The 25,024-nt window shown below is 37.0% G+C and overlaps 2 protein-coding genes and 1 long non-coding RNA gene across 3 annotated transcripts in view; all 3 read right to left on the reverse strand.

The window, feature by feature from the left end:
• The window catches only part of LOC139144197 (fibrillin-1-like), a 136,296-nt gene that overhangs the window by 60,737 nt on the left and 50,535 nt on the right, over positions 1-25,024 (reverse strand). The window contains exons 7-8 of the mRNA XM_070714847.1: positions 23,401-23,526; positions 22,923-23,045 (exon numbers count right to left, since the gene is read on the reverse strand). Of these exons, the coding sequence (XP_070570948.1) occupies positions 22,923-23,045; positions 23,401-23,526 (249 nt within the window). The remainder of the gene's footprint in view (positions 1-22,922; positions 23,046-23,400; positions 23,527-25,024) is intronic.
• LOC139144195 (uncharacterized) lies at positions 1,207-11,356 on the reverse strand. The gene is made up of 7 exons (XM_070714846.1): positions 10,392-11,356; positions 9,434-9,590; positions 4,556-8,383; positions 4,085-4,245; positions 3,689-3,774; positions 3,422-3,506; positions 1,207-2,902 (listed from the first exon to the last, which is right to left on the reverse strand). The coding sequence occupies exons 1-4, from the start codon at positions 11,172-11,174 to the stop codon at positions 4,121-4,123; spliced, it is 4,893 nt and encodes a 1,630-aa protein (XP_070570947.1). The 5' UTR covers positions 11,175-11,356; the 3' UTR covers positions 1,207-2,902; positions 3,422-3,506; positions 3,689-3,774; positions 4,085-4,120.
• LOC139144203 (uncharacterized) lies at positions 19,726-21,997 on the reverse strand. Its single transcript, XR_011554785.1, has 3 exons — positions 21,889-21,997; positions 21,215-21,339; positions 19,726-19,848 (listed from the first exon to the last, which is right to left on the reverse strand). It is a non-coding gene; the product is annotated as an uncharacterized lncRNA (long non-coding RNA).

Genomic DNA, 25,024 nt, shown 5'->3' on the forward strand with positions numbered 1-25,024 from the left:
TCCATCGCTGTGGGCATTACTATTCTCAACTGGGGGTACAGTTTCCAGTCGTAATGTTTTTCATTGTGTCCGGGATATAAAACCTTTCCTTTTCACAGATTTACTTTGATTAACACTAGTCCACATCTTGTCAGCGATTAAACATGTTTCAAGTGTAAATGTTAAATTCTGGTCTCGAGCCCTCTTGTTCGACCAAACTGAAATTACCCCTCCCACTTTGGCTCGTCCAGTGGGTGTTGCAAGGGTCGTGCCATCGCCTAGGAAACGGAGGGTGCATTAATTGTTGCATTTCGATGCACATTTTGATTATATTCAGAAGATTTTGTGGCAAAAACTCAGATAGAGAAGCATTAATATTCACATCTCACTTATTCAAGACTGGCTGAGAGCAGCACTTCCATTCAGTTAACATCATTACGCCATTTATTATGCCAAGAAAGATGAAGCCAAGACATTTTGCCCTCCCTGGTCTCAGCCAGAAATGGTTATACCTTACAGAGTTTTTTCCCACGGAATGAAAACAAATGTACTTGGGCTGAGGCCCAAGTACAATAATAATAATAATATTGGGTTCTTATATAGCGCACATATCCACAAGTACATGTGATCAAGGCGCTTTTACAATTATTATTACCCCTGGTCACTGGACCTAATATGATACCACTCAACTCCCTGTGGAGCAAACAACAGCTCACATGTGCAGCCAATAAGCGCAGCAGAGCTAAACACACACATTACAACCACTGTCCTACCAGGTACCCATCACTCCTGGGTGGGGAGAAGCAATGAGGAATAAAGTGCCTTGCCCAAGGACACAACACCACAGCCATGCCGGGGCTCGAACTCGCCATCCTTTGATCTTGAGTCCACTGCTCTAGCCACTGGCCCATGATGCCTCCAGTCGGGAATGTGTATGAGAATGATTTTGCGTGATGTCATCATAGAAACCTTTAGTGATGGTAAGCTGGTATATACAACAAGGATGAATTAACGTCGATCATCGATTTGAATTTTGTCACTTGTGGCACACAGTTAGATCAAGGCAATTTAAAAATATTTGTGACTCTTTATCGTATTTCAAATTTAGCTCGATCAAGTAATGGTAATATGCATTAGCTTGGTAACACAATAAGCCTTTCACAATGTGTCAAAAAAGTCATTTTCCATGTAATATTCTCCCCATTTACCAGTATCACACCAATGATGAACGTCTCCATCCATTTTTAGTTTAATATAAAAGTAAAGCATAAAAGATGTTTCATGTATCATACCCAAATTGGAATTACAAAAGAACTTAAGAAGTTTGCAAGAACGATATAAAATATATAAGCTATTCAATGACGTTTGCAATAAGATATGCATTTTTTCACTGAGGGGCGAGTTGGGAAACAATAAAATCCATTGACATAATGTAATACAGATATCACAGTAATTTCAAGAATATAATTACAGATTCCGAAATCAAAGGCCTACAACAACATATTTTTCTGAGGTTTTGAAAACAAAATATTCTCCCTCTGGCAAAACAGCCACGCTCTTTCGGTTTTGGTTTCCCTTTGTGCAATTAAAATAGGTTCAAAATACGATCTATCTGGGTAGTATAATGTTAATATCATTCGGTTTAAAGAAGGCTCAAAATACAACTTAATTAAGTAGTATATTGCAAATGATATTAGAGGTTAATACAAACTGTGTAAAAACTAAATTTTCCCACAACCCGTATTTTGTCATAAACGTCGTAAAAGGGTAGTTACTGTGTATTCTAATGTGATGAACAAAAACTGTGTTTTTCATTATAATGGAAAATAGACTTGACAAAAATGACTTAGTGACCCCCCCTCCAAATGAAAACCCTAGAAGATAACAATCTTAGCGATGGGAATGGTAATAAAAATGTGTTAAGTAGTCACGAAAATTTATAATATGTCAGATGTTAGCGTATTACATGAATTCTGTCCAAGTCTTGTATATTATTACTGTAGTCCCTCTGGGAAAAGAGGATGTTCTCCATATTACGTCTCACCGGTAGATGGATGTGGTTTTATTTGGTCATCGTCACTCAAGGAGAAAGAACTGAAATTGTCAATTACACGTTTATGACGGCCAATGAGAAAATATGTATTTGAATGTTTCTCCTGTCGAAAAAGTTTCATAAAGATTAATAAAAATATACGTAACTCTTTGAATGTTGAGTGACGATATAGGAGGACGTCATCGCTGACGATTGTTATGAAGTAAAGTATTTTTCCAGTTAGTACTGATTCGTCATCTGATTCATCTAAAGTATATTGATCAACTCAGTGTTATGGTTTGTGTTTTGTGTACACAGCTTCAAAACAACAAGTCAACACTTCACGTCAAACATCACAACAGAAACTACAAGTCATTTGAGACCTGAAGAGCTTGGCAATCGGCAATTAACAATTCAAATAGTGAAAGGCGTTTGCCTTTATTTTAGATAGCTCCAGGGGACTTATTTCCGCATACAAGTATGATTCATTCTAATCATGACAGAAATGAAATGGCGAGACGTTTCACTTCGGGAAATGGAAAGTCATCGTACGTGTACTTTGTTAGCGATCATTTTCTGTGTCACTATCAAACAAAAGTGCCCTTATTGCAAGTTGTCCAAAACCTACAATTGTGCAGGAGTTTGCTCAATCCATCGTCACATACAGATTTTCATTTGTTCTGTCGTCTCTCTGCGTGTCTGTTTGTCCACACTGCTGTTGTTGTTCAGATGCAGTCGTATAGATTGGGTTTCCAAATGCATAGGTGTTCATCTGAGACAGACACTCTGTGTTTCTATCATTTGGTACACTCCTCATTATCATCATATCTTCTTTCGTCTTTTCAGTGGGAGTAGAAATGCGTCTTTTCCACAGCCAGTATATCATCACACCTAGGATGAATCAAATTCAAAGTCCCCAGTTGACTTTCTTCATACACTGATGGTGCTTGGTCATTCATAAGACTGTAGATACATGTTTGACATTCCCGTTTTTGCTGCAATTTTGTATTTATAGTTTCAACAGCCTTTCTAGAAGATCAAGGACATTTTTACTAAAACAGAAAACACGATCCTGTAAACATACTGAAACCTGCGAACAACAAAACCTATGGGCATGTTGGATATCATCACGGTTTGTGTATGCCAATGAAGTATTATTAACGCGCTTCCAATCACAATCGTCCGTCCTCAGTCTATCATTAGTAATCTATTTCTATGTCAGTACTTTAGTACACACATGTGCCATGTGACCATTTTGAAGTCATACATTGAGTACATCAGTAACTGTTCTGTGATGTATATCAATGAGAAGGAGATATTATTAAATGAAATTTTCCTTAGTACCGTCTCACATGGATCATAATCTTTTGTAGATGTCTATAAACGTCGTGGCTAGTTTTATGCACTTACCGCCGAGAACAGCCAGAGCGAACAGAATGCTTACAGCTATGGCTGCATAGTGCCCACCACTGAGGGACGATGACTGCTCTGATATCTAGATAGAGTAAAGTCAATTAAAAGATGATTATTCGTTTAACTTGACGAGATCCTCACTCATGATTCTCTACGTTGTATTTTATTTGGCCTTACCATACAATAATGCTTCTTTGTGATCGCAACTGCAGTACCGAATGCTACCCTTACAATTTTGTATTTAACATTTCATTCCATACTCACCAAAGAATCGTTAAGTGGAGTTTTGTCTGATGTCACAACTGTTGCTGCCCCCTGCATTAATGTAGTTGGAACGGGCTCGTCAATACCTGTAGCAATAAATAATTATGAATATTAATGATCCACAACAGACGATCAACCAAGAAGTCTTGTGTGTCCCTTAACTTGAACATCACGCTTGCTAAAGCTACGACGGTATCAAGATGGGAGGCGAGACAGTATTATAGCTATTCATGACACGCACTGCAACCTCTAAATGAGTGTACGTTTAAAATCGTCATAGAATGAGACAAGAAGTGGTCAAGTTTTGAAAGGATGGTAAAGAAGGTACGCCAATATTTTTTTTGATAGGAACTTATCCTGTTGTCACAAGCATGGCAATTAATATAGTGCACGTACAAGATTTTGCTTCTTTTGTGCCGGTAGTCTCAGTGGTTAAACCGGTCCACACGATTCACAGTGGTCGTTCCCTACGCTTGGCTGGTACGATCCAACTGGGCATCTCAAGCACGAATTTGACATATGAGTGGACGAACGGTAGTATCCTGGCTTACACTCGGCTGAGAGAGAGAGAGAGAGAGAGAGAGAGAGAGAGAGAGAGAGAGAGAGAGAGAGAGAGAGAGAGAGAAGAGAGAGAGAGAGACCCATATTATTTACCTTTCAATTATTGTCACTTTACAATTTACGTCAGTTAGCGATTTTATAAACAAATTTTGAGATCTCATGTGTAACTCAACTCCTCTCTTTCTTATATTATTTACGCATGTTTTGCTCTCGTGAAAGTATTAAAACGCAAATATTTTATCATGCGTTAAGTTATCGTGGATATGTTTCGACCACACAGAAGGGCAGGTTTTACATGTAACTTACCACATAGAAAGTCGAATTCGTCACTAATTCCTTGGCCTCTAGGACAAGTTGCCTGTGGTCCCTTGGTCCATAGTGTTCCACTTTTCATGTTAATCAAGAAGGCACCTATTTGAAATAAAACTATCTCATCCAAAGCGGCAATTTCAAGCCTTTCTTGCAGTAGGTCAACTTCTTCCTTCGATTGACTGTCCAGCATTTCAGTTTCATTTCTGAACTGCATGCCAGTGGTATAATCAGTATAGTTCATTCCATAAACCTTGATCTTGACGACCCCATGAAGTTGATCCGTTGTGATGGAGTATTCCACCTTACTTATTTGAACTCGTTGCGGAGGTACCATAAGCAGTTGACTGAGTCTCTCTTGTAGCTTCTCTCGCAGCCTTCTCTCAGTAATTTCCTCATTTTCGTCATCAGTTTTTACCATTCCGTCAGGAAGTTCATCGTCAAATATTGACTGGTAGAAGCCAAATATCGCTTCAATCACAGGCACGCCAATTGATACTCGCCGGACTGTTAGCTTAGCTTCCTGTGAAGTAAAGTTTCCTACAATGTTGCTGGCAGTGCACGAGTATTTACCAGCACTTGTTACCTGTGGTTTACTCAGAATCAATGCCCTTGTTCCATTTGCGAGGATTTCCTTAATGGTGCTAGTGTCAGGGGTGAAATGCCACACCACCATTGGTTCTGGGTTACCACTTACATTACATATAAACTTAAAATTAGGTTCCATGCCTTGAAGAATGATGCTTTCCGATGGATGCACGGTGGCAACAGGATGTTCAAATACATCAACAAATGCTTCATCAGACAGAATAGTACTTATGTGATTCTTTGCGGCACACTGATAGCGCCCTCTATCATCTCTATTAACATCGTCAATTGTCAGGTCATTGATATCAAGATTGGGTAAAATATTGCCATCTTTATACCAGTAATACCTTGGTTCGGGATCCCCACTTGCATTGCAATGTAAAGTCAAAGTTTGTCCGGACAGGACACTTTGATTCAATGGGTGTTGCCAGATCTCTGGGGGAGACGCACAGAAAACTTTCAATTCAACTGTTTCCTCCAAGGCAGATTTTACAGTTTGTGAAACTTCTACTGCATCATCAAGTCTGAGTGTGTTGTTCATCAAAAGGGAATTAAAATGGTCTTCAGCGCTTGTGAGAAGAGACCTCATCGATTCAGCTTCTGGCAACTCAACAGCTCCATACATGTCAGCTAGTTCATGGAAAGTATATGCTACACAGTCTTCGAAAGATGCACATTGATCATTCTCGAATGTTTCTCGTGTAACATTTTCCACAGCAGACTTCCAAGGCCCAAGAATTTGGTATTGGGAAGACATTGACATCCCCGCCATACCTGCATCTTTTAGCATTTCTAGTGCCTTCATCGATTCATTTATCACAGGGTTCTCCAACATGTTCATGTCTCTCAGATGGGACATGATTTCTTCTTCAGTCATATTGGAATTAAGCGTGGCCTCCGTCATATTGTAACCGAAGGATGCTGTTGTCATATTCAAATCAGACATAGTCATCGACGCACCCGACATATCGCCTAACATTTCATCCGTCTCTGTGAGAGTCAATGATGCATTGCCTCTGTCATATTCTGATAACATAGAAACTTCATGGAGAACATCGACAGCTTCGATCAGAAATCCTATGAGTTCTGTGAAACGAGAACACTTCTTGGCAAACATGGCTAATCTGAGTTTGTTTTCATCAGTCCCCGACACATGTGGCATGTCGTTATCTCTCATAAATTCAGATTCAGCGGTTGTCACGTCAGTGGCAACGGAATCATGTGAACCGAAATTATCTAGTGACCGTCGCCGCCTATGTGGTAGTAGCAGCTCACCCAGTAGTTTCACAATTCGTACTGCTGCATTCCAGATGCTTTCAAGTAGGTTTTTGAAATCAATTACAACCTCTACCTCTTGCATACCCTGTCTGAAAAGGTCTACCTCTATTTTAACTTTAAACACAAAGACATCTGCTGTTGAAGCTGTTATTTCAAAACTGGCTCTCTTTAAGTCTACAATCGCACCTAAACCAAACTCAATGATGAAATTGAAAACCTCGACACCAACTTCGACAGCTTCCTTGACGACTTCAATGGCTGCTTTTGCCCCTTCGAGAAGGAAATGGGCTGCACTGACAGAAGCTTTGAGAACATCTAATCCTGCTTTGGCTACATCAAGAACTATTCGTGACTCGTCTACAACTATTTCTGCAACCTGCACAACAAATTTTGCGGCATCCAATGCATGGGGCGCTACACCGAGAACACCATCTGCTATTTTCAACCCAACAAATGCTAGACCTCTGATAACGTGACATCCCGCATTTCCAAGAACACAGATAGGGTCATATATCTGTATTGCACATTTATCTGTCTTCAAGCAAGGAAGAGTGATTCCCCAGGCACCACGACACTTTCCCGCTTTTAATCCTGGAAGGCAAGATCGCCTGCAAGACTTTATTGTGCATATATTGTCAACCTTGTTTATTTTATCTCTGACTGAATCTCGTACACTCTCTACTCTATCTCTGGAATCTTCGAGATCCAGCTGTGCTTGTCTTAATTTCAAAACTGCGTCATCAAATGCACCATTTGCTTCATCAACTTCAGATTTCTTTTCATCGAGCCATTGCTGTACCCTTTGTAGGGCCGATTGTTTTTCAGAGACCATCCCCTGTGCTTGAGTCAATCGACGTTTCGCCTGCTTACCAAAGTTATCAGCTGCTGCGGTCAAGGCTTCAGTCATTCTCATCGGAAAGCTTTGCGTCCCAAATCCGAACTCGCCCCCAACTGTCCATTCTTGATCAGACCAGGCCACAAATATTGTCGCTTGTGCGTAGATGTATGCATAACACACATCCCACACATTACCATCTACCTGGTATCGCACGACACTTGGGCCAATGATAACAGTAGTCTCTTTAGACACTCCAAGTACATTTACGAACCAAAAGAATCGAAAGAGAAAATTGTTACCTGCCAAAGAAATTGCAAACTCTCCACCTGCACCCTTTGAGGCTTCTACAAAGAAAGACTTTGTCTCGATCTCCTTCTGCAACACAATCAAACCTCGCACAGCACGACCTTCACCCAAAAAGTCATAAACCTCACTAAACCTGCTACAGCGTCCGAGGTTTTCAGACAATACGAACTCTACTTCAACAGCACCTATTATCAATGATTCTATATTTAGCTCTCCCTCGAATCTCAATCCAAATCCTGAAACAGGGTTTGGTATGTTTAACAATTGTAAGACATAGTTATGCATTGATGATTCAACCTTGTCTTTTACAACTCTCAAGGAACGTTCAATGTCAACAATTGAATCTCTGTAGTGTCCAGTTGTTTGTGATTTCAGTGATTGAAGTACTCCCTGCATGGTCGTAATGTATCTCTTGATCGGTGACAAAATATTTGGTATGTCAGCACTGCCTTGGGCAATAGCGACGCTTGCATTTTGTATTTTCAAAATCAAGGTTTCGGTCATTTCTCTGAGATTTCTGAAATCTGTTTGATATCCAGCGTCTGTAACTTGGTCAATTTCACTCTGAAAGTAAGTGATATTTTCAGAGAGAAGCTGGGCTGCAGGCAAAGCATCTTGGATAATCTGCAACATTGGATATTTTGACATGGTGTTCATTTTCTGTGTGACGTCATAGTTTATGAATAAGAAAGCTTCTGCATGTGCAGAAAAAAGTTCATCGAGAAATTCGTTTCCAAATGGGCTAACATGTAACCACACGTTAGCAAAAAATCCTGGAGGATCAGCATCAGGCCCACACCATTCACGATTGGTTCCTGTGACAGAATGAACATCAACACTTAAAATGACTTGAAACATGTAATGAAGTATACAAATGTGCTCTTTGGAAATTAGTGTTCGATGCTAAAAGCAGAGCGTTATAATACAAAAGATAAAGTACGTCAAGTACAAAGTAATAATACCTGTTACTTAAGTTTCATGCATCCTACAATCTTCGGACAGAACTAAAATATCCCTAACCCGACACTTTTTATATGGGTGGGACGTACCATTGTTTTCCTAGATGGCGTTGAAATTCGATAAATAATATTAGTTTTGGTGGTGACATTTTGAAACCTAGTCAGAGCGTTTGTTTGATAGCGTAGATTTTTCAGCATTGATTATGTGAAGCTTTTCTGATATTCAAAGCTTACATCGCTTGCTTGTGTTAGAGTAACTAAAGATCTGGCTGCACATTATCAACGGTGAGAAATGTACGCTATTAAAAATGCTTTGACTTGGTTTCAAAATGTCGCCACCAAAACAAATGTTATTTATCAACTTTCAATGCCACCTAGGAAAACAATACAATGGTACGTCCCAATCATTTAAAAGAGTGATGGGCTAAAGACATTTTAGTTCTGTCTTAAGATTGCAAGATGCATAAAACGTAAGTGTAACAGAGATTATTACTTAGTACTTGAAGTAATTTGCCTTATATATATATATATATATATATATATATATATATATATATATATATATATATATATATATATATACATACATACATGTGTGTGTGTGTGTGTGTACAAAAACAGCTGATGCAATTCTTGTTGTTGTTATATTCAAAGGACACTGATATTTGCAGCGTATGACGTTAAGCTCCAATGTTATAACTTCTTCAGTTACATGTATCTCAGTAGAGTAATAAGGTGAATTGATCTCCCAGTATTTGGAAATGCCATGACAAAATTGAATGCGCTCTAATTCACGTACAAATGAATTTGATACGGTGATAGGCGATCACATGTGCTCAAAGAAGTATACACGATTGCTCAATGGGTTAAAAATGCTCTTTAACATTAAAAATGATTTGTCCATACCTCCTAGTGAAAGATAGGCAGTTGCACCGGCTGATACAATACCAGTAAGCTGTAATGTTACAGGTAAACCAAGAACTTGGAATGATAATTCAATATCAATCTGACTTTCAAAGGACACCAATGCATCAATTCTCGTCTGATAGAGATGGCTCAACACCTGTCAATAAAAATAAAAATGTATGAACCGAATTTCGATTAATGCTGATTTCTTCATATATTACGAACAAGACAAAGTTGTGTGTTTTTGAACTTTCTTGTTTTAAAGTGATGGTCATAATAACAAATGCACCAAAATGGTTGTGCTACTGACTCTTACATGGATTAAAGCCGCCTTTTTCCTAATAGGGGGATATGTTCTGTAACAGAGCGATGGCAGACTACTTCTAAAGGTAAAAATGCGTGTAAGTATATAGCGTTGTCGAGTTATACAGAGAAAAACAAATATAGTCCTAAGAATGACTAAACGTTGTTAGATATTTGTCTTTACGTCTTGTGTGGACAATATGAATATGCAATTCAGAAGATGCGATCGGGGAATAATTTACATAGATGGCAACGCAATACTCATATAACTGTCGAATAAGTTTAGATTAGAGAAATTCATAATCGCAAAATGAGAGACATGCTGTCGTATATCAACATATGTTTACTAACAAAGAAACAGTGTACCGTCGAGATAAATACACATAAATACGATTGGAATTAAGTTTGGATAATTGGATTTCCATATTTTTAAAATTTCTCAATAGTGTAAGGCGCTCTTTAGCTGATTGTTGCAATTTTACAAATTACTCATAAAAGAATTGTGTAACTTAGAAAGTAAAGCAGATGAGCTTACATTTGCAGATCAAACAAACATAACTTCACCATCCAATTATCCCAAATTATCTAGTTCCAATCGTGTTCTAAGTATTGTTTTACCCTGGCCCTTGATTTTTCCATCTAGTCTATAAAATACCTGATCTAGATCTTGCACGGCCAGCATGAATACCAAGCGTCCATTTATTGACACGTCAAATAAATCTCCTGTGCTACCAATGAGAGTGTCTCTTGATATTTGTGCTTCGAGCCATAAGTTGTACCCATCAGGTTGAGAGTAAGTGAATGAATGGTCGCCATTCCACAGTGTGATCTCTGTGTCGTCTTTTCGAAGTTTTCCCTCAGAGGAAAATCCTAGTCCAACAGTTTCTACATCAAAACCATTTGACTGCAACACTCGAACTATTTCAAGACGTTTAAGGCCTTGTGTGGAACCTGGTGGAAACATCATTATGGCCGTGTTGGGATCACACAGACTGATCAGCAAACATAACGCCTGATCAGGATCGTTTGATTCCGGTAGTGCTATCTTGTCACCAAGTACTGACAGCTGTGTCTGCCTATTAAATGTAAATGCTGAATACAGATCATCGTCGAATATTGGGGCACCATTGCAGGGACTCATTGAGTTAATGTCTGAACCTTTCAGAACTTTCGAGGTTATTTTGCTCTGGGAAGTCAGTCCGTATTCGGTATATATCAAGGAGATCCAATTGGGCAGATGGCGATCCATGGAATTCAGGTAGGTACTACTGAACGAACTAGTCTGTACGAACTCCTGCATATCAAAGATAGTTATTGGGATGTCATTACACTGTGCATGATCGGATACACCCGTGCCCATATCAGGGGTCATTCGTGAGGGCACGCTTGATAAGTGGAAAGTCCCGTCGCTAGATTTTACAACCTGAACACCCTTCATTGAAAGTGGGACAGAAAATTCGGCGTGGTTGACGAAGGCGATACCATACGTGAATAAAACGTGGTCATTTCCTTTGAGTTGGTACCATTGCAATGTTGATGACAGAGACAGTGAAATTTGAGGATTGTCGGGACACTGTGATAGCTGTTCGGTATGACATCCCTTCGGTATGGTGTAGTCGTCAATAGGCAAACTTTTCAAAACTGTTTTGTACATCAACCGATAGTGGTGGTGGTTGTTTGAAATCAGTAGCACTTGATCCGGATAGATGAAAGTCTGCCGACACGACTCCAGATTTCTTTGGTGTTATTGTTACTTCCATAGAGGTCATTTGTTTCGTCACAACCGCACTTGGCGGGTTAACAATCAAGTCATCGCTCGACACTGTAACGACCAGATCCTGTGATGGTTTAGCTTGTAGAGTGACAGGCTGTGATACGCCTATCTTCAGAGAGTCTAAACCTGAGAATATTACCAAACCAACGTCGCATCTTTCACCCTCGAAACCAGTTCCCGTGCAATTGCACATCACTGCGTTAAAAACAGAGGGGAAACACTTCCCGCCATTCAAGCAAGGGTTTCTGTCGCAGATATCTGAAAACGATAAGAAACCGGAAAGACTGTAAGTAAACCAATGTAAATATGTTATTGAACGCCATCAATTAAGTTCGGCTTTAAAGAACACACTGTATGTCACGTGTTGAACATCGGACTGGTTCGCTGTTTTGGCATATAAAATCACGATGATATTGTAAATATACATGAACGCCTAATACAGCAAATAACCAAAGGGCTTTCACTAATTCAAGCAAAGTTTAGATTATGTGATATGACAATATAGTAAAGTCCAATGAGCAACGCCAGTTGCAATGGGAATGAGAAGTCTACATTACTTACCTTGACATGTGGTCCCATCAGAATGAAGGTTGTATCCAACATCACAGCTGCATCGGTAGCCACCGACGAAGTTTTGACAGGTTTGATCACACGGATTAGACACCAAACACTCGTCAACATCTTAGACAATATAAAGATTACGACGGTCAGGTTAAGTTTGGGAAGTGTAATGAAAATCGGGAGACTGAAATTGGGAGACTCTATTGAAAAATTGCGAATCACAGTTACTATTAAGAACGACTTGTCTCAACGTTCAAATAATGTCCTTGCAGGTAACCAGAGGTGGCGGAGAAATGTGAATGAAGTCACCACAGTCCTTCCATCACGACTTTGATGGCTCACAACATCAATATATTTGCTTTGTTTACAACGCACCAGAAAATTCCAAACATAAGTCTGAATCATTTTTCGAACGTTTAGAACAGTTGATCACAAAATATAGCTGTTCTGGATCTGTCATGATTTTAGGGGATTTTAACGCCAGAGTAGGATTACTGCCAGATTTTATTGACAATGATTTCTCAAATCATATACCAGTTCCACCAGGATATTCTGTTGATACACATGTTAATCGCTGCAATATGGATAAGATCGAAAATAAGTATGGTAGAAACCTCATAGATTTATGTAAAACCACAAATACAAGAATTATGAATGGCAGACTACCTGGAGATATTTGTGGAAAATTTACATGTTACCACTGGAATGGAAACAGTGTAGTAGATTATGGTCTTGCAACAACAGACATCATCGATAACTTTGAGTATTTTAAAATACACAATTTCACAATTTTCTCAGATCACTGTCAAATTTCTACTCTTCTCAAACTAACAAATTTTAATCCAAGCAGTGTTAAAGATACTGTGAATTTGTTACAAATGCCCCAAAATGGAAATGGGATAAGTTATGTGTTTTTAATTACACGGATAGATTAGCATCAGATGAGCAACAAAAAGATTTTGCAGAATTTTGAATACTAATATTGGTAATAACAAATCTGACATTAACTCAGCCACTAAGCATTTTAATGACATCTTAGATAAAGCCTGCAGTGGAATTTTTAATAGACAAAAGCAGAGAAAGAAAAATTTAAAGAGAAAGAAATCAAAATGGTTTGACAAAAACTGTGATGCAGCAAAAAGGGACCTAATAGCAACAGCAAAACTATTAAAAAAGCTCCATATGACAGTCAGTTAAAAATTATCTATTACACAAAGAAAAAGAAGTTTAAAAAACTTGATAAAAATAAGAAATTGCAATTCTGGCAAAACAACTTAGACAAACTAAACAGTCTACATGCCAACAATTCACATGATATGTGGAAATTGATCAAGTACTTAAAAAATAATGATAAAGATAATAATACTGGAGATTGTGTCTCAGCAGCAACATGGATGGACTTTTACAAAATTCTTGTTCAATTGAAAATGACAAGTATAATGATTTCCAACAGCAAATTATTGATAGTTTAACATCTGAAGAAACTAAGAATCAGGCTAATCAGCAGCTGGATAAGTCACTAACAACTAATGACGTGTTATCAGCAATTAGAAATTTAAAAAGTTAAAAAGCAGTAGGGATTGATGGGTTTTGTATAGAGTTGTTAAAACATGGTTCCCCCTTTCTCTGTAAACCCTTAGCTAAATTATTTAATGCAGTTCTAGATACATCCAACTTTCCAGACATCTGGAATACAAGCATTATGACACACTTATTTAAAAAAGGAGATAAATATGACCCGAAAAATTATAGGGGCATTTCTGTCGGAAGTAGTGTAGTTTTTTCTTACATTCTAAATGAAAGGCTAAATAGTTTTTTAGATGACAATCATATTATACATAATAATCAAGCTGGATTTCGCAAAAACCATCGAACAATAGATCACATATTTACCCTGAAGACAATAATACATAAATATATTAACAATAAGCTGAACATTTATGTTTGTTTTGTTGACTTTGCTAAGGCTTTCGACTCGGTATGGAGAGTTGGTCTTTTCCATAAACTTCTCAAAAATAACATTAATGGCAAATTATACAGACTTATAAAACACATGTACACCAACACAAAAATACACATCAAAACAAATAATTTTATCTCGCCCAGCCTGAAAGTTGAAAAAGGAGTAAAACAGGGCTGTGTTCTAAGTCCTAGTCTGTTCAATTTATATGTCAATGACTTGAAAACAAATCTAGACGAAGTAAATACTCAACCACCAGTGTTGAATAATACCCCAGTTACTCATTTTTTACGCTGATGACCTAGTCTTAATCTCTACTTCAAAAGAAGGTCTGCAAAGGGAGTTAAATACACTACACACATTTTGCTCCAATTGGAAACTTGATGTTAATTTACAGAAAACCCAAGCAATTAATTTTAGTAAATCTCCTTTGGTAGATAAACACTTATTTAACTATGGTAGTACATGCATCAAATCTGTTAAGAGCTATACATACTTAGGACTGACAATTAAATCAAACGGTAGTTTTAGTGACACAATTACAATTTGGCTGATAAAGCAGCAAAATCTTTGTATAGTTTAAAAAGGGTTTTATTGCACAACAAAAGATAAATTTTCCCTACATCTATTCAATGTTTTCATTAAACCGGTTTTACTGTATGGCTCAGAGATTTGGGGACAAGATTTCATGGATTACAAGAAGTGGGATAAATCAGCAATTGAAAAAACTCACCTCAAATTTTGTAAGAACATTTTACAGTGTAATAGACAAGCTTGTAATGCCGCTGTGAGGGGTGAACTAGGACAATTCCCACTTCTACTTGAGATCAAACTTAATATTGTTAAACACTGGCTTCATATCGTACAACTGCCACATTGTAATCTTGCTAAAGAAGCTTTTCTGGAGCAAATGGTAAACAACACTAACAATAGATCCTGGTTTAACTGTTTAAGTGCTTTAATTAAAGACAATGGAATGGACTTTCTCCTTGATAAAGCTCCATCACTTAAACACCACAAAGTTATAACTGGATTAATGAAAACACATTTAAAGGGCCATTATTTGTAACTTTTGACCATTTTTTTACCTCGGAAAATTCCAAGTTGGAGGCTCATATTTGTTGCAAAATGTTGTTTTACGAAGAAACAAACATGATTAGTGATGTTACAGCCACATAAAACTGCTAATTTTTGTTCAAACGTGTTGCCCTTCCGAGCTCGTTTGTTGACGTCTGGCGTGCTCAGCGTGCTGGTGGGGAGAACGCAGATATGGTGACGCCGCGATCACGCCAGATGTACAAGTTCACGTTTATTGTCGGATCAAAACAACATTGCGTCGTGGATTGCCAGACATCTGGCTACGCAACGTGCTCGGACAATGGACTACGACGTAAGTACCGGGCATAAGTAATGAATATTTATTTTGAAATTGCTGTAAATAACTCGCGCAGGTGCAGAAGAATGCCTACGTTGCAATTCGCGTGTCAACAGTTTGTATTTTCTGTCCGGACAAAAATTGAAATTTTCGTTGTAAAATCACATGTTATTTAGTTGTAGGGCACGTAATGTTTCCGAATAATATGCGATTCTCTGTTATTTGACAGCTATTCAACATGAGCCAGTGATCATTTCAATCAAAACTAACGGAAAAATCGCCAGAAGATACAGCTAATGGAACTTTAACAAACAAGTCTTTTGGAAAAAGTTGATCACTGATGAAAATAGTAAACTAAGCATGTATGCCAAAATAAAACGTAATTTTAGATTAGAACCCTACTTAACACAGTTGCAAGGTGAGAAAAGAAAATTGCTCACCAAACTTCGCATTAGCAATCATGATCTAGCAATTGAAAAAGGGAGACACACTGTTCCAAAAACCCCAATTACTGAAAGATACTGCAATCAGTGTAACACCAACAGTATTGAAGATGAAACACACTTTTTATTAGTCTGTCAGAAATACAAAGTCCAAAGAAAGTACTTTTTCAGTAAAATCAATTTCCCAAACGACGATACTGAAAATCAGCTTATTTCTCTACTAACAAAACAAGAGTTATCTTTTAATGAACAACTTGCTGATTATATTTTTACTTTATATAAACAAAGAAATACCTAGTTATATTTATTATTAGCTACTATTATTATACTGTAATACTTTATCTTTATTGATGAAAATTTTAACTTATTTTTGTATCACACTTTTATTGCCACAAATGTGATGTAAATCCTATATTTACAAGCAAGCAATAAAAATATTATTATTATTATTATTATATATTTGCCTGAAAACATGTCTTCAGCCTATACCAATTTACATATTGATATATTACAGCAGATGCAAAGTACGCTTTTCGTTTATGAAAAAAAAACTACTGTTGAAGAAGTCAAAATAAAATTGTTATTTATTTTATCGTGCAGCATAGCTATGGCCAAACTTTAAGATTTCTATAGGCGATAAGATTGACAGACGTACTATAGAGTATCGAAGTATGGAAACGGGTTGCATGATAAAGCGAAAAATATCTTCCTGTGTTAGACCGAATCTTGTCAAAATTCCTTTCTCAAGTTATTGAACAATGAAACTATTGTCAGTTTTATGTTAAAAATTTACCTTGACAGTGCTTCCCATTGGAAGTCAACTCATATCCATCTTGACATGAACAAATAACTTGACCACGGACGCTCGTACAAATGTGTTGGCAGCCGTGAAAACCGCTTGCGCATGCGTCGAAGTCTATGTAGCAAAGAGATAACACAATAAACACCAAGGCGTTAGTCTAATTGAAAAAAAAAGTTCGATGGTCTTTGTTCAGCCCCGGATGTAGTATTTATTTAAGAATATATAATCGTTACATATGAAGTTTTAAATGTTGTAGATTATAATTGCATAAGTGAGAACATTACCAACCTGAGCAGGTTTTTCCATTGGAATCCAGGAAAAGTCCAGCTTCGCAACTACACTGGAAGCTACCTTCGGTATTGGTACAGTATTGATCACAATCCGATGATCCGTCAGTGCACTCATCAATATCTGTTATAAAGGTCAGTACAAACAAATGCTTAATGTGTGATCGGATAAAATGCTGCGTTGTTGTTGATGTCTTGTAAGAATGATTTTTCCTGCAGGCGTGTCTAACTCTAACGTACAAAACACTCAGGATATGAACCACATTGTGAAGTCATTGCTTTAAGGAGAACTGATACCTACCGACACATTGGCCTGCCGTGTTTTTTATGAAACCCTGAAAACATGTACATTCAAAGCTGCCGGCGACATTTGTGCACTCTTGGGAACAATGTCCATTATCAACTAAACATTCGTCCAAGTCTGAAATGGAAGGATATTTGAAAGATGAAATGAGACGTATGGGTATCTGTGGTGAAGCTTCTATTCAATGTCGCCATTTTGTCTACGTAGAACACAGTATTTAGGTCAAAGAACTTACCGATACAGGTCTTGCCATCGTTGCTCAATGTAAAACCATTGTTGCAATCGCAAATGAAACTTCCGATGGTGTTCTGACATGACTGATCACATCCACCATTATCCATCGTACATTCGTCGTCATCTACCGTAAAGATATGATAATAGACACAGAATTACAAACATAGACAGATATTGTTTCGAATCTATTTCTAAGATAAATATTTTGGAATTAGAATTTATATGTTGATTTTGAAACTTTGAAATTACATTTATTCAACAAATGAATGAGGATTTACACTAAGGGAAGACGAGATGGTAACTCACCAGAACACGACATTCTATCAGGCTGGAGAAAATAACCTGTGTCACAATAACAAATATGTGTGCCGGGAACACTGACACAGGTATGGTCGCAGGTATGTCCTTCACACTGATCAACAACTAAAGGAGAAAATTGACGAGGAGTCCTATGATTAGCCAAAACACGATTAGCCTTAAGGCCATTGTCTGGGCTATTTTAAAACACTAACCGTGTAGTACCTTGTTTTCAGATTTTGTCATCTTTTGTTGCAGTAGATGGTAAAATGCAGTGCAGGGGGAAAACCGGATATTCGGTTGGCATGGCGACAATTTCAGGGTTAAAAATATGAGGAAATTTGTGGCAAAGATATCTATTGAACGAAAAGTCATACAACAACCGAATTTTTTCTGTAGCATTCAGATGTATATGTATTACAATATGAACCTAAATCTATGACTGTATAAGATGTCAATATAAATTAAATCATAGTCATCTCGGTAAGATTGAAAAATTAATAATTTCACAACTTTCCGTCAAGTTTCTACTATGACATGATTGGATGACCTTGTTTTTTGAGGTTTATTTTGTAAAGTATTTAATTTCACATATGTTGGCTGATTTTCATTGCATTCCAACCATTCTTTCAAGAGTTATTACTGCCACAAGAAACGAATGCAGTACAAAACACAATTGTTAGGAGTATTGGATTGAAATGTTTACAACATAAAGGTGATACTCATACTTCATGCAAAGTTTACGACCTCAAAATAGGGTATTCGACAAGTTTAAATTGTCAGTTAGAATTCTATTTACAAAAGCCTGGTTGTAATTGCTTTCTAAGTGAAAAATGAACTGTTAATTATCAAAAAAACATTGATTTTATAATCAGCATGATAATGAAATTCATGTGAGATTCTTTACTTGTTACGTATATGGACACCATAACGTCTAATATGGTTTGTTTTCTGGTTTAATTGCTATACCTGAATGAAAATCTTCATATGCCTAACAGTAATCCACACAAAATATAAAACAGAATCATTTGTTGCAAATTTCTTCCCGATTACTCACTGATCTGGCTTTTTTAGACTGCAATTAGTCTCAAACTCACAATTTCCACAACGCCATATTTTTACCTCTGAAAAAGCTGCTTCAATAAGCAAGCAAATGGTCACTACTTCATACATGATGCCATAACTCAACAAAGTTTTTAGGCAACCAAAAATAGCGATTTACCTGTTTTGAATATATAATTAGACTAAATAAAATTTGACCAGGAATCAGTGGGAAAAAAACGCGATTTTTCTCGATTTTAGTTAATATTTTTTGAAGAATGATATAGTTTATTTGAAAGTATACATGTCGAGGGTGACAATGAAGGAAAAAATAAAATTTGATTTTTTGAGCATTTTGACCGACAGTAGCCCAGACGATGGCCTTAAAATAGCTTATGGTACGCTACACAATTTCGTAATGTGCATTGCAGATGTTCCTCGTCACGGTGTGTGGACAAGAAATGCGATGAAAAAATGAATGTTCCATCTTACTTTTTGAGATTCATTTTATTGAAAGCATTCTACCCTTTGTTTATGTAGATCATCTTGCTATTGATTCATCCTTCAAAGAAGTGGAAGCTGACGGTAGCTGAATCATTCTCATTTCTTTTCAGCTCAAATTTCTGGTCATTTCTCGTCACGTTATTCGTCCAATCAAGATGGAGACGTGGTAAAGTTCAAAACAGATTTACGCGAATTGTTAAATAATTCAAGAAAATAAAATCTTGGCAAGGATTTCAGCGATTTGGTTTGAAAGATAGTGATACACAATTTAGTGTAACATCATTCAGGTTACATTATTCAAAGGAAACTCTTGCCAAGGACTTGGTCCAAAATTGGTCCGAAATACCGCCGTCTCGTATCAAGGAGTAACTATGGCTAAAATGCACGTTTATAGAGATCCAACTTACCAACACAGGTTTTATTGTCAGAGGCTAAGACGAAATTCTTGAAACAAGAACAAGTGTAGCCCCCTACGGTGTTAGTACACATGTGGTTGCATCCGTGATTGATATCGATACATTCATCTATATCTGAAGAATGAAAAGACAATTATGGTAAGGAATCATGTCACGTCATGTATACTGGTACACTGGATACACTGTTTGTTTAATGTGACTGTACTATTGTTATGTAGGTCATTTTCCCCCACACTCATCATGACCTGAGTTAATTAGTCTAGAACATTCTCAAGGTCACTGCCCTTAATGACCTCACAACCTTGAATTCAATTAGTCATGTTTGGAATGTTCTGGAAATTTAGTTAGTTGTGTAAGAGAGATAATTTTAGAACAGTAATTAGCATGTCAATAAAAGTTCTAGATTGTTCTTATATGCTCTTATGTAAGCACATGGGTATAAATAGGGATGTGCACAGCTTCCAGTCAGACTTTTGGGATTGTGTCTCTTGCGTGTTACTTCAAGTCTTTGGAAACTCCAGCAGTATTAATTTTCAAGACTTTTCAAGACCTTCACTGCCACGCTGGATTTATACTGTTGACTTTGTGCAACTTCAAGCCTGCAAGCCAAAGGACTGTTCATTCATCGGACTGACTGTTACAACTCTGAGACTGGAGCTTTGCCGTCCCAGCTGAGATAAGTAGCCTGTACACTTTTACAGTTTGCATTCTATCCCTGACTTAACAATTAGTTTTAATTTTCGTAATAAATTTCGTTTTATTCGGAAACTGTTGAGTTCACCTTTTGTTCGTTTTCTACCCGTAACACTATGCTTATCTTACACTACCGCTCTGAAGAGTATGCAGCCTACAATTTGAAGAGAGAAATCAAGCTATGCAATGACATCGGAAGAACAATACTTTACTTTACTTTTCTTTACTTTATTGCTCAACAACACACTCAAGGAGTGCGGTAAGGCAAAAATTACAAAACTCAGCAACACTGGATGAAGCTGCTGCTGGGGAGGAACCAACGTACAAGAAATAAATTTGGCAAGAGGTAGTTTGTTTTCGTGAGTAAAGATATACATGAACTTTTCTCTATCATTCAAATCAAGAAAGCCAGGATTATACAAACTAGTGGATGAAAATAGACTATTTCGATAAGCTCTGTAATTTGGACATTCTATTACAAAGTGAAATTAATCCTCAATTAAACACTTACAATGCTTGCAGAATCTTTCATTTGCAGGAACTTTTTGAATTGACCTTCTACCCAGTTCTATTTGTAGGTTGTGATCCGAAATTCTTAGTTTTGTCAGCCACTTCCTATAGGTAAAAGATCTTATATCTAGCAAGTAACTTTCAAATTCAAATTTTGTCTTAAATAGTCTGTAAGTTCGGAGCTTATTCCTCTGCATTCACACTTCCTTGTATCATTATGAATGTTTCTCAACCATGTTTGTTCATACATTCACATAAACTATCATATACTCCTTACCTATGCAATTCTGAGCATCGATGGAATCGACTACATAGCCAATGTGACACTGGCAACGATAACCCCCTCGGTGTTGACACAGATATGTTCACATCCTCCATTTCCGAGCTGACACTCGTCGACATCTGATTTTTATGTCAAAAGTAAGTATGGAGAATGATATCACTCAATGCAAACGCTAACATCCAGCGTGAAATAATGGCATGCTGTTGTGCTTCTATCAATATCTTTACAAGCACTGCGTTATCAAAACTGTTAATTAGTCACACGTTATGCTTCTTAACAGCATTGTATCATATCTCAATCGAATAGGCAATATAACTTGGCTTTCAAGAGAATTTAAATTTAAAAATTAAAGGTAATATACGGTAAGATTAATTTATCAGCGATTGGCAACAAAGTAATCTTGCACATATCTTCACTCGACCGCAAAATCACAAATTTTGAACAGGACAAAGACTCAAAATATGGAACCGTCTGATCTGGTCCTATATACATTTCTGTTTATCTCTTTCAACGTAATATATGCTAGCATGATATGATATTCTAGATTATGCAAAACGATTTTTTTACAATGACGGGAATTCTTGTTTTTCTTGGCGAGTCCTTCAGGCATCGTTAACTAAGTATATCGGTGGAAATCGTGGAATTGTCAATAATTTCTGTATCCTCACCTTGACATGTGAGACCATCACTCTGAAGGAGAAAGCCGTCGTCACACGTACAATAGTAACTTCCTAATGTATTATGGCAGTTTTGGTTGCATCCATCGATGTCCTTCCATTCATTGGTGTCTTTAAGAAATGACAATATGTAGTGTCATAAATACAACAATTAAATCGTACAAGCCAATCTGTTGGCGATATTTTCAGTTTTATACCATATCCATCTAAAACAAGAATGTTAGATTATTTTAACGCCCAGGCTTCAGTCCTTTACATGATTGAATTTTTGTACATTTACTCAGAAGGAACTTACCCATGGAAAAAGAAAAAGTAATTTTAACGCATTTCCTTCATGAAATTATCTTGTTTCTTATAAGATTTTTGTACAAACACAATTTATTTATTTATTTTGGATGTTTATGTGCCCAGACCTTAGAAATAAAATAACATTCGTGCGTTGGAGAAAAATGGCGATATTTTGTGCTATTTCTTCTTCACTGTCTTAATCATACTAAGGATTAACAGTTAGAAATAATATTTCTCCTTCACTATTGAAGTACTTGATTCTTACGGTATGGTGGAATCTGAGATGTAGAGAGATTGTTTGAGTACAATGATGTCCATTTTCCAATGTCAAATCATGACTTTAAAATCTGAGTCTTGCCAGGTCGACTTTGAACTTAAAACTTATATTAATACCAAAAACTTCAGGCAAAGAATAAAAATTCAGGATCGCGCATTTATTTGAATCTTATGTAGGCTTATAAGTATAGATTGTCACATAATGATGAGGCTAGCCATTCTTACTTGTAACAATTTTGTTGTCTTATATTTTATGTTCTTATGTGGAATAATATTTTAAAAATCCACAACCTGCTTCTCAAACCAAACTAAACCAAAAACATTTTAGACCATTCTAATTCTACTTAATATGAGAGATGATTCTACTTAATATCAGAGAGAGAGAGAGAGAGAGAGAGAGAGAGAGAGAGAGAGAGAGAGAGAGAGAGAGAGAGAGTGGATGTGTGATAAACCATATTTACCTTCACACGACGAATCGTCGGCGGCAAGCTGGTATCCAGTACGGCAGAAACACTCAAAGCCACCGCCATAGTTTTCACATTCGTGCTCGCAACCACCGTTGGCTGTTTCACATTCATTGATGTCTGGGAGATACAGTGAAGTGTGAAATTAGTTTATTGAGTAAGAACCTCTCTACGAAAGAAATGAAAACTTAATGCTAGTCATTGGCAACCAATGCTTCAACACCTTTACTCGAACAGTAATGACACAGAATTGCCAATATTTAACGACTGCAATATACTTTACCTAATATATGAAAGTAATATTGTAAGCTGAGAAAGGACTAAATAATTTTCTAGAGTGCATTTATTTGAGTACAGCATTTCATTCTTTCGAAGTTGAGGGCACTCATTCAGTTTACCTTACTCAATTCGTTGTAGTCATTGTTGAAGTGTGTACAGAATTTAGAGTATTGAATGGAGTTATGATAAAACAAACCTTCACATGAAGTGCCATCCCCTTCCAGGTTATATCCATCGTAACACGAACAGTAAAAACTTCCAATTGTGTTGTGGCAGTTTTGCTGACATCCACCGTTCGCCAAAAGACATTCGTTGATACCGTCTAAAGAAAAAGGTTTTAAGCAAACGAGAACAATTATTCTCTTTATTTATTTTACATAATAGAATTGCCCAGCTACAGGCTGAAATCGAGTTTAAGTTACCGAATTAGGCTTGAAATATTCTATTGGGTCCTAAATAGATAAAATAAAAATCCAGTGCGATTGGATAAAATCAAACATATTTAAAACGCAAACAATAATGTGAAAAACCAAACAACAAAGAATAAAGGAAAACAATTTATTCATCTACATTTTAGCTGATAAACATTGTAATCAAGCAATAAAAATTGCATGATAAGGGCTACAACAAATGGCATCCGATAGCAAATTCGAGGAACTTGAAGCACGCATAGGAAACATTCTTTGCCCTATCCCAATACGGAATTGAAGGAGTAACACTTGACGTGTAGAAACAGAGCGTGTCTGGTAACTAGAAACATCATTTAATAGAAAAATTTTATCAGATAGATAAGTTGACGGAGTATGTATTAGACATTGTCTACAGGCTTAAACAAGTGTTAAACAAAAAAGTGAGTGGTTTCACAGAAAAAAAAACATTGGCTGCTTCAAAACTTGAATCGTTTGAGGTACTTAGATCAGCATTAAGAAATCCAAGCGCTCTTTCCATGCATCTTGTATACTCTCACAGTGTATTTTAAGGTTTTATTTCCCCAGACTACACAGTGGCAATATATAGCAGATTGAATTAAAACATAGAACTTTTCTGAGGTGAAAAAGGTGAATTTATACAATCTTTGAAGTAAACATACCCTCTTGCTCAGAGTGCGAAATAAAGCTTCAATATGTTTGTCCGAAAAGCAATAACATTTTCTGACGTAAAATCTAAAATCTTCTCGAAAGAAACAGAGCTCTCGCTGTCATTAATGGCAAGATCGAGTCTATCACCTAACAGTGTCTGCATATTTTAATTTTTGACGAACTTCAACCAACTTGTATTTCCTTTGGCCTTTATTGTTAACCGTGCCATTGCCATTTGCCCAGCCATAGCCGAAGTGGCGTCTTTTTGGAGCGACTGGTCAGCATTTGCAACGGAAATTTCTCAGTCGTTCGAATTTAAATTCAGAATTCCTTGGGGAGTCCCTGCTAATGGTCACCTTAAACAAGCATTTATTCAGCAAAAAGCGTAGTTTAGGCGTTTTGTTTTAAGGGAAACTCAGAAACATTTACAGGAAGCGTTTTTCGGGCACAGCTTTTGGACAAATCTGATTAGAGAACACTTCCTGACAGAACGAACACACGTTCCAAACGACAAATAAGCTTGTCGATCGAATATATCGGAGACTTTTCACTGATACGCATAATTTTGTAATGATATAAAGGTCGCTTCTTGTCTTTTCTCTATCATTAAATACCTTCTGTTCTCAAAATCATTCATGAACTATATGGTATGATAACAGAATACCCTTTCAAACGAAATCTCTATGTGTCATTTATAGGTCGTACAGCTTTTTGGAGCAACAATCCGATCAGTACATACCT

The sequence above is a fragment of the Ptychodera flava genome, chromosome 11, assembly GCF_041260155.1.
Source record: "Ptychodera flava strain L36383 chromosome 11, AS_Pfla_20210202, whole genome shotgun sequence".
Lineage (NCBI taxonomy): Eukaryota > Metazoa > Hemichordata > Enteropneusta > Ptychoderidae > Ptychodera > Ptychodera flava.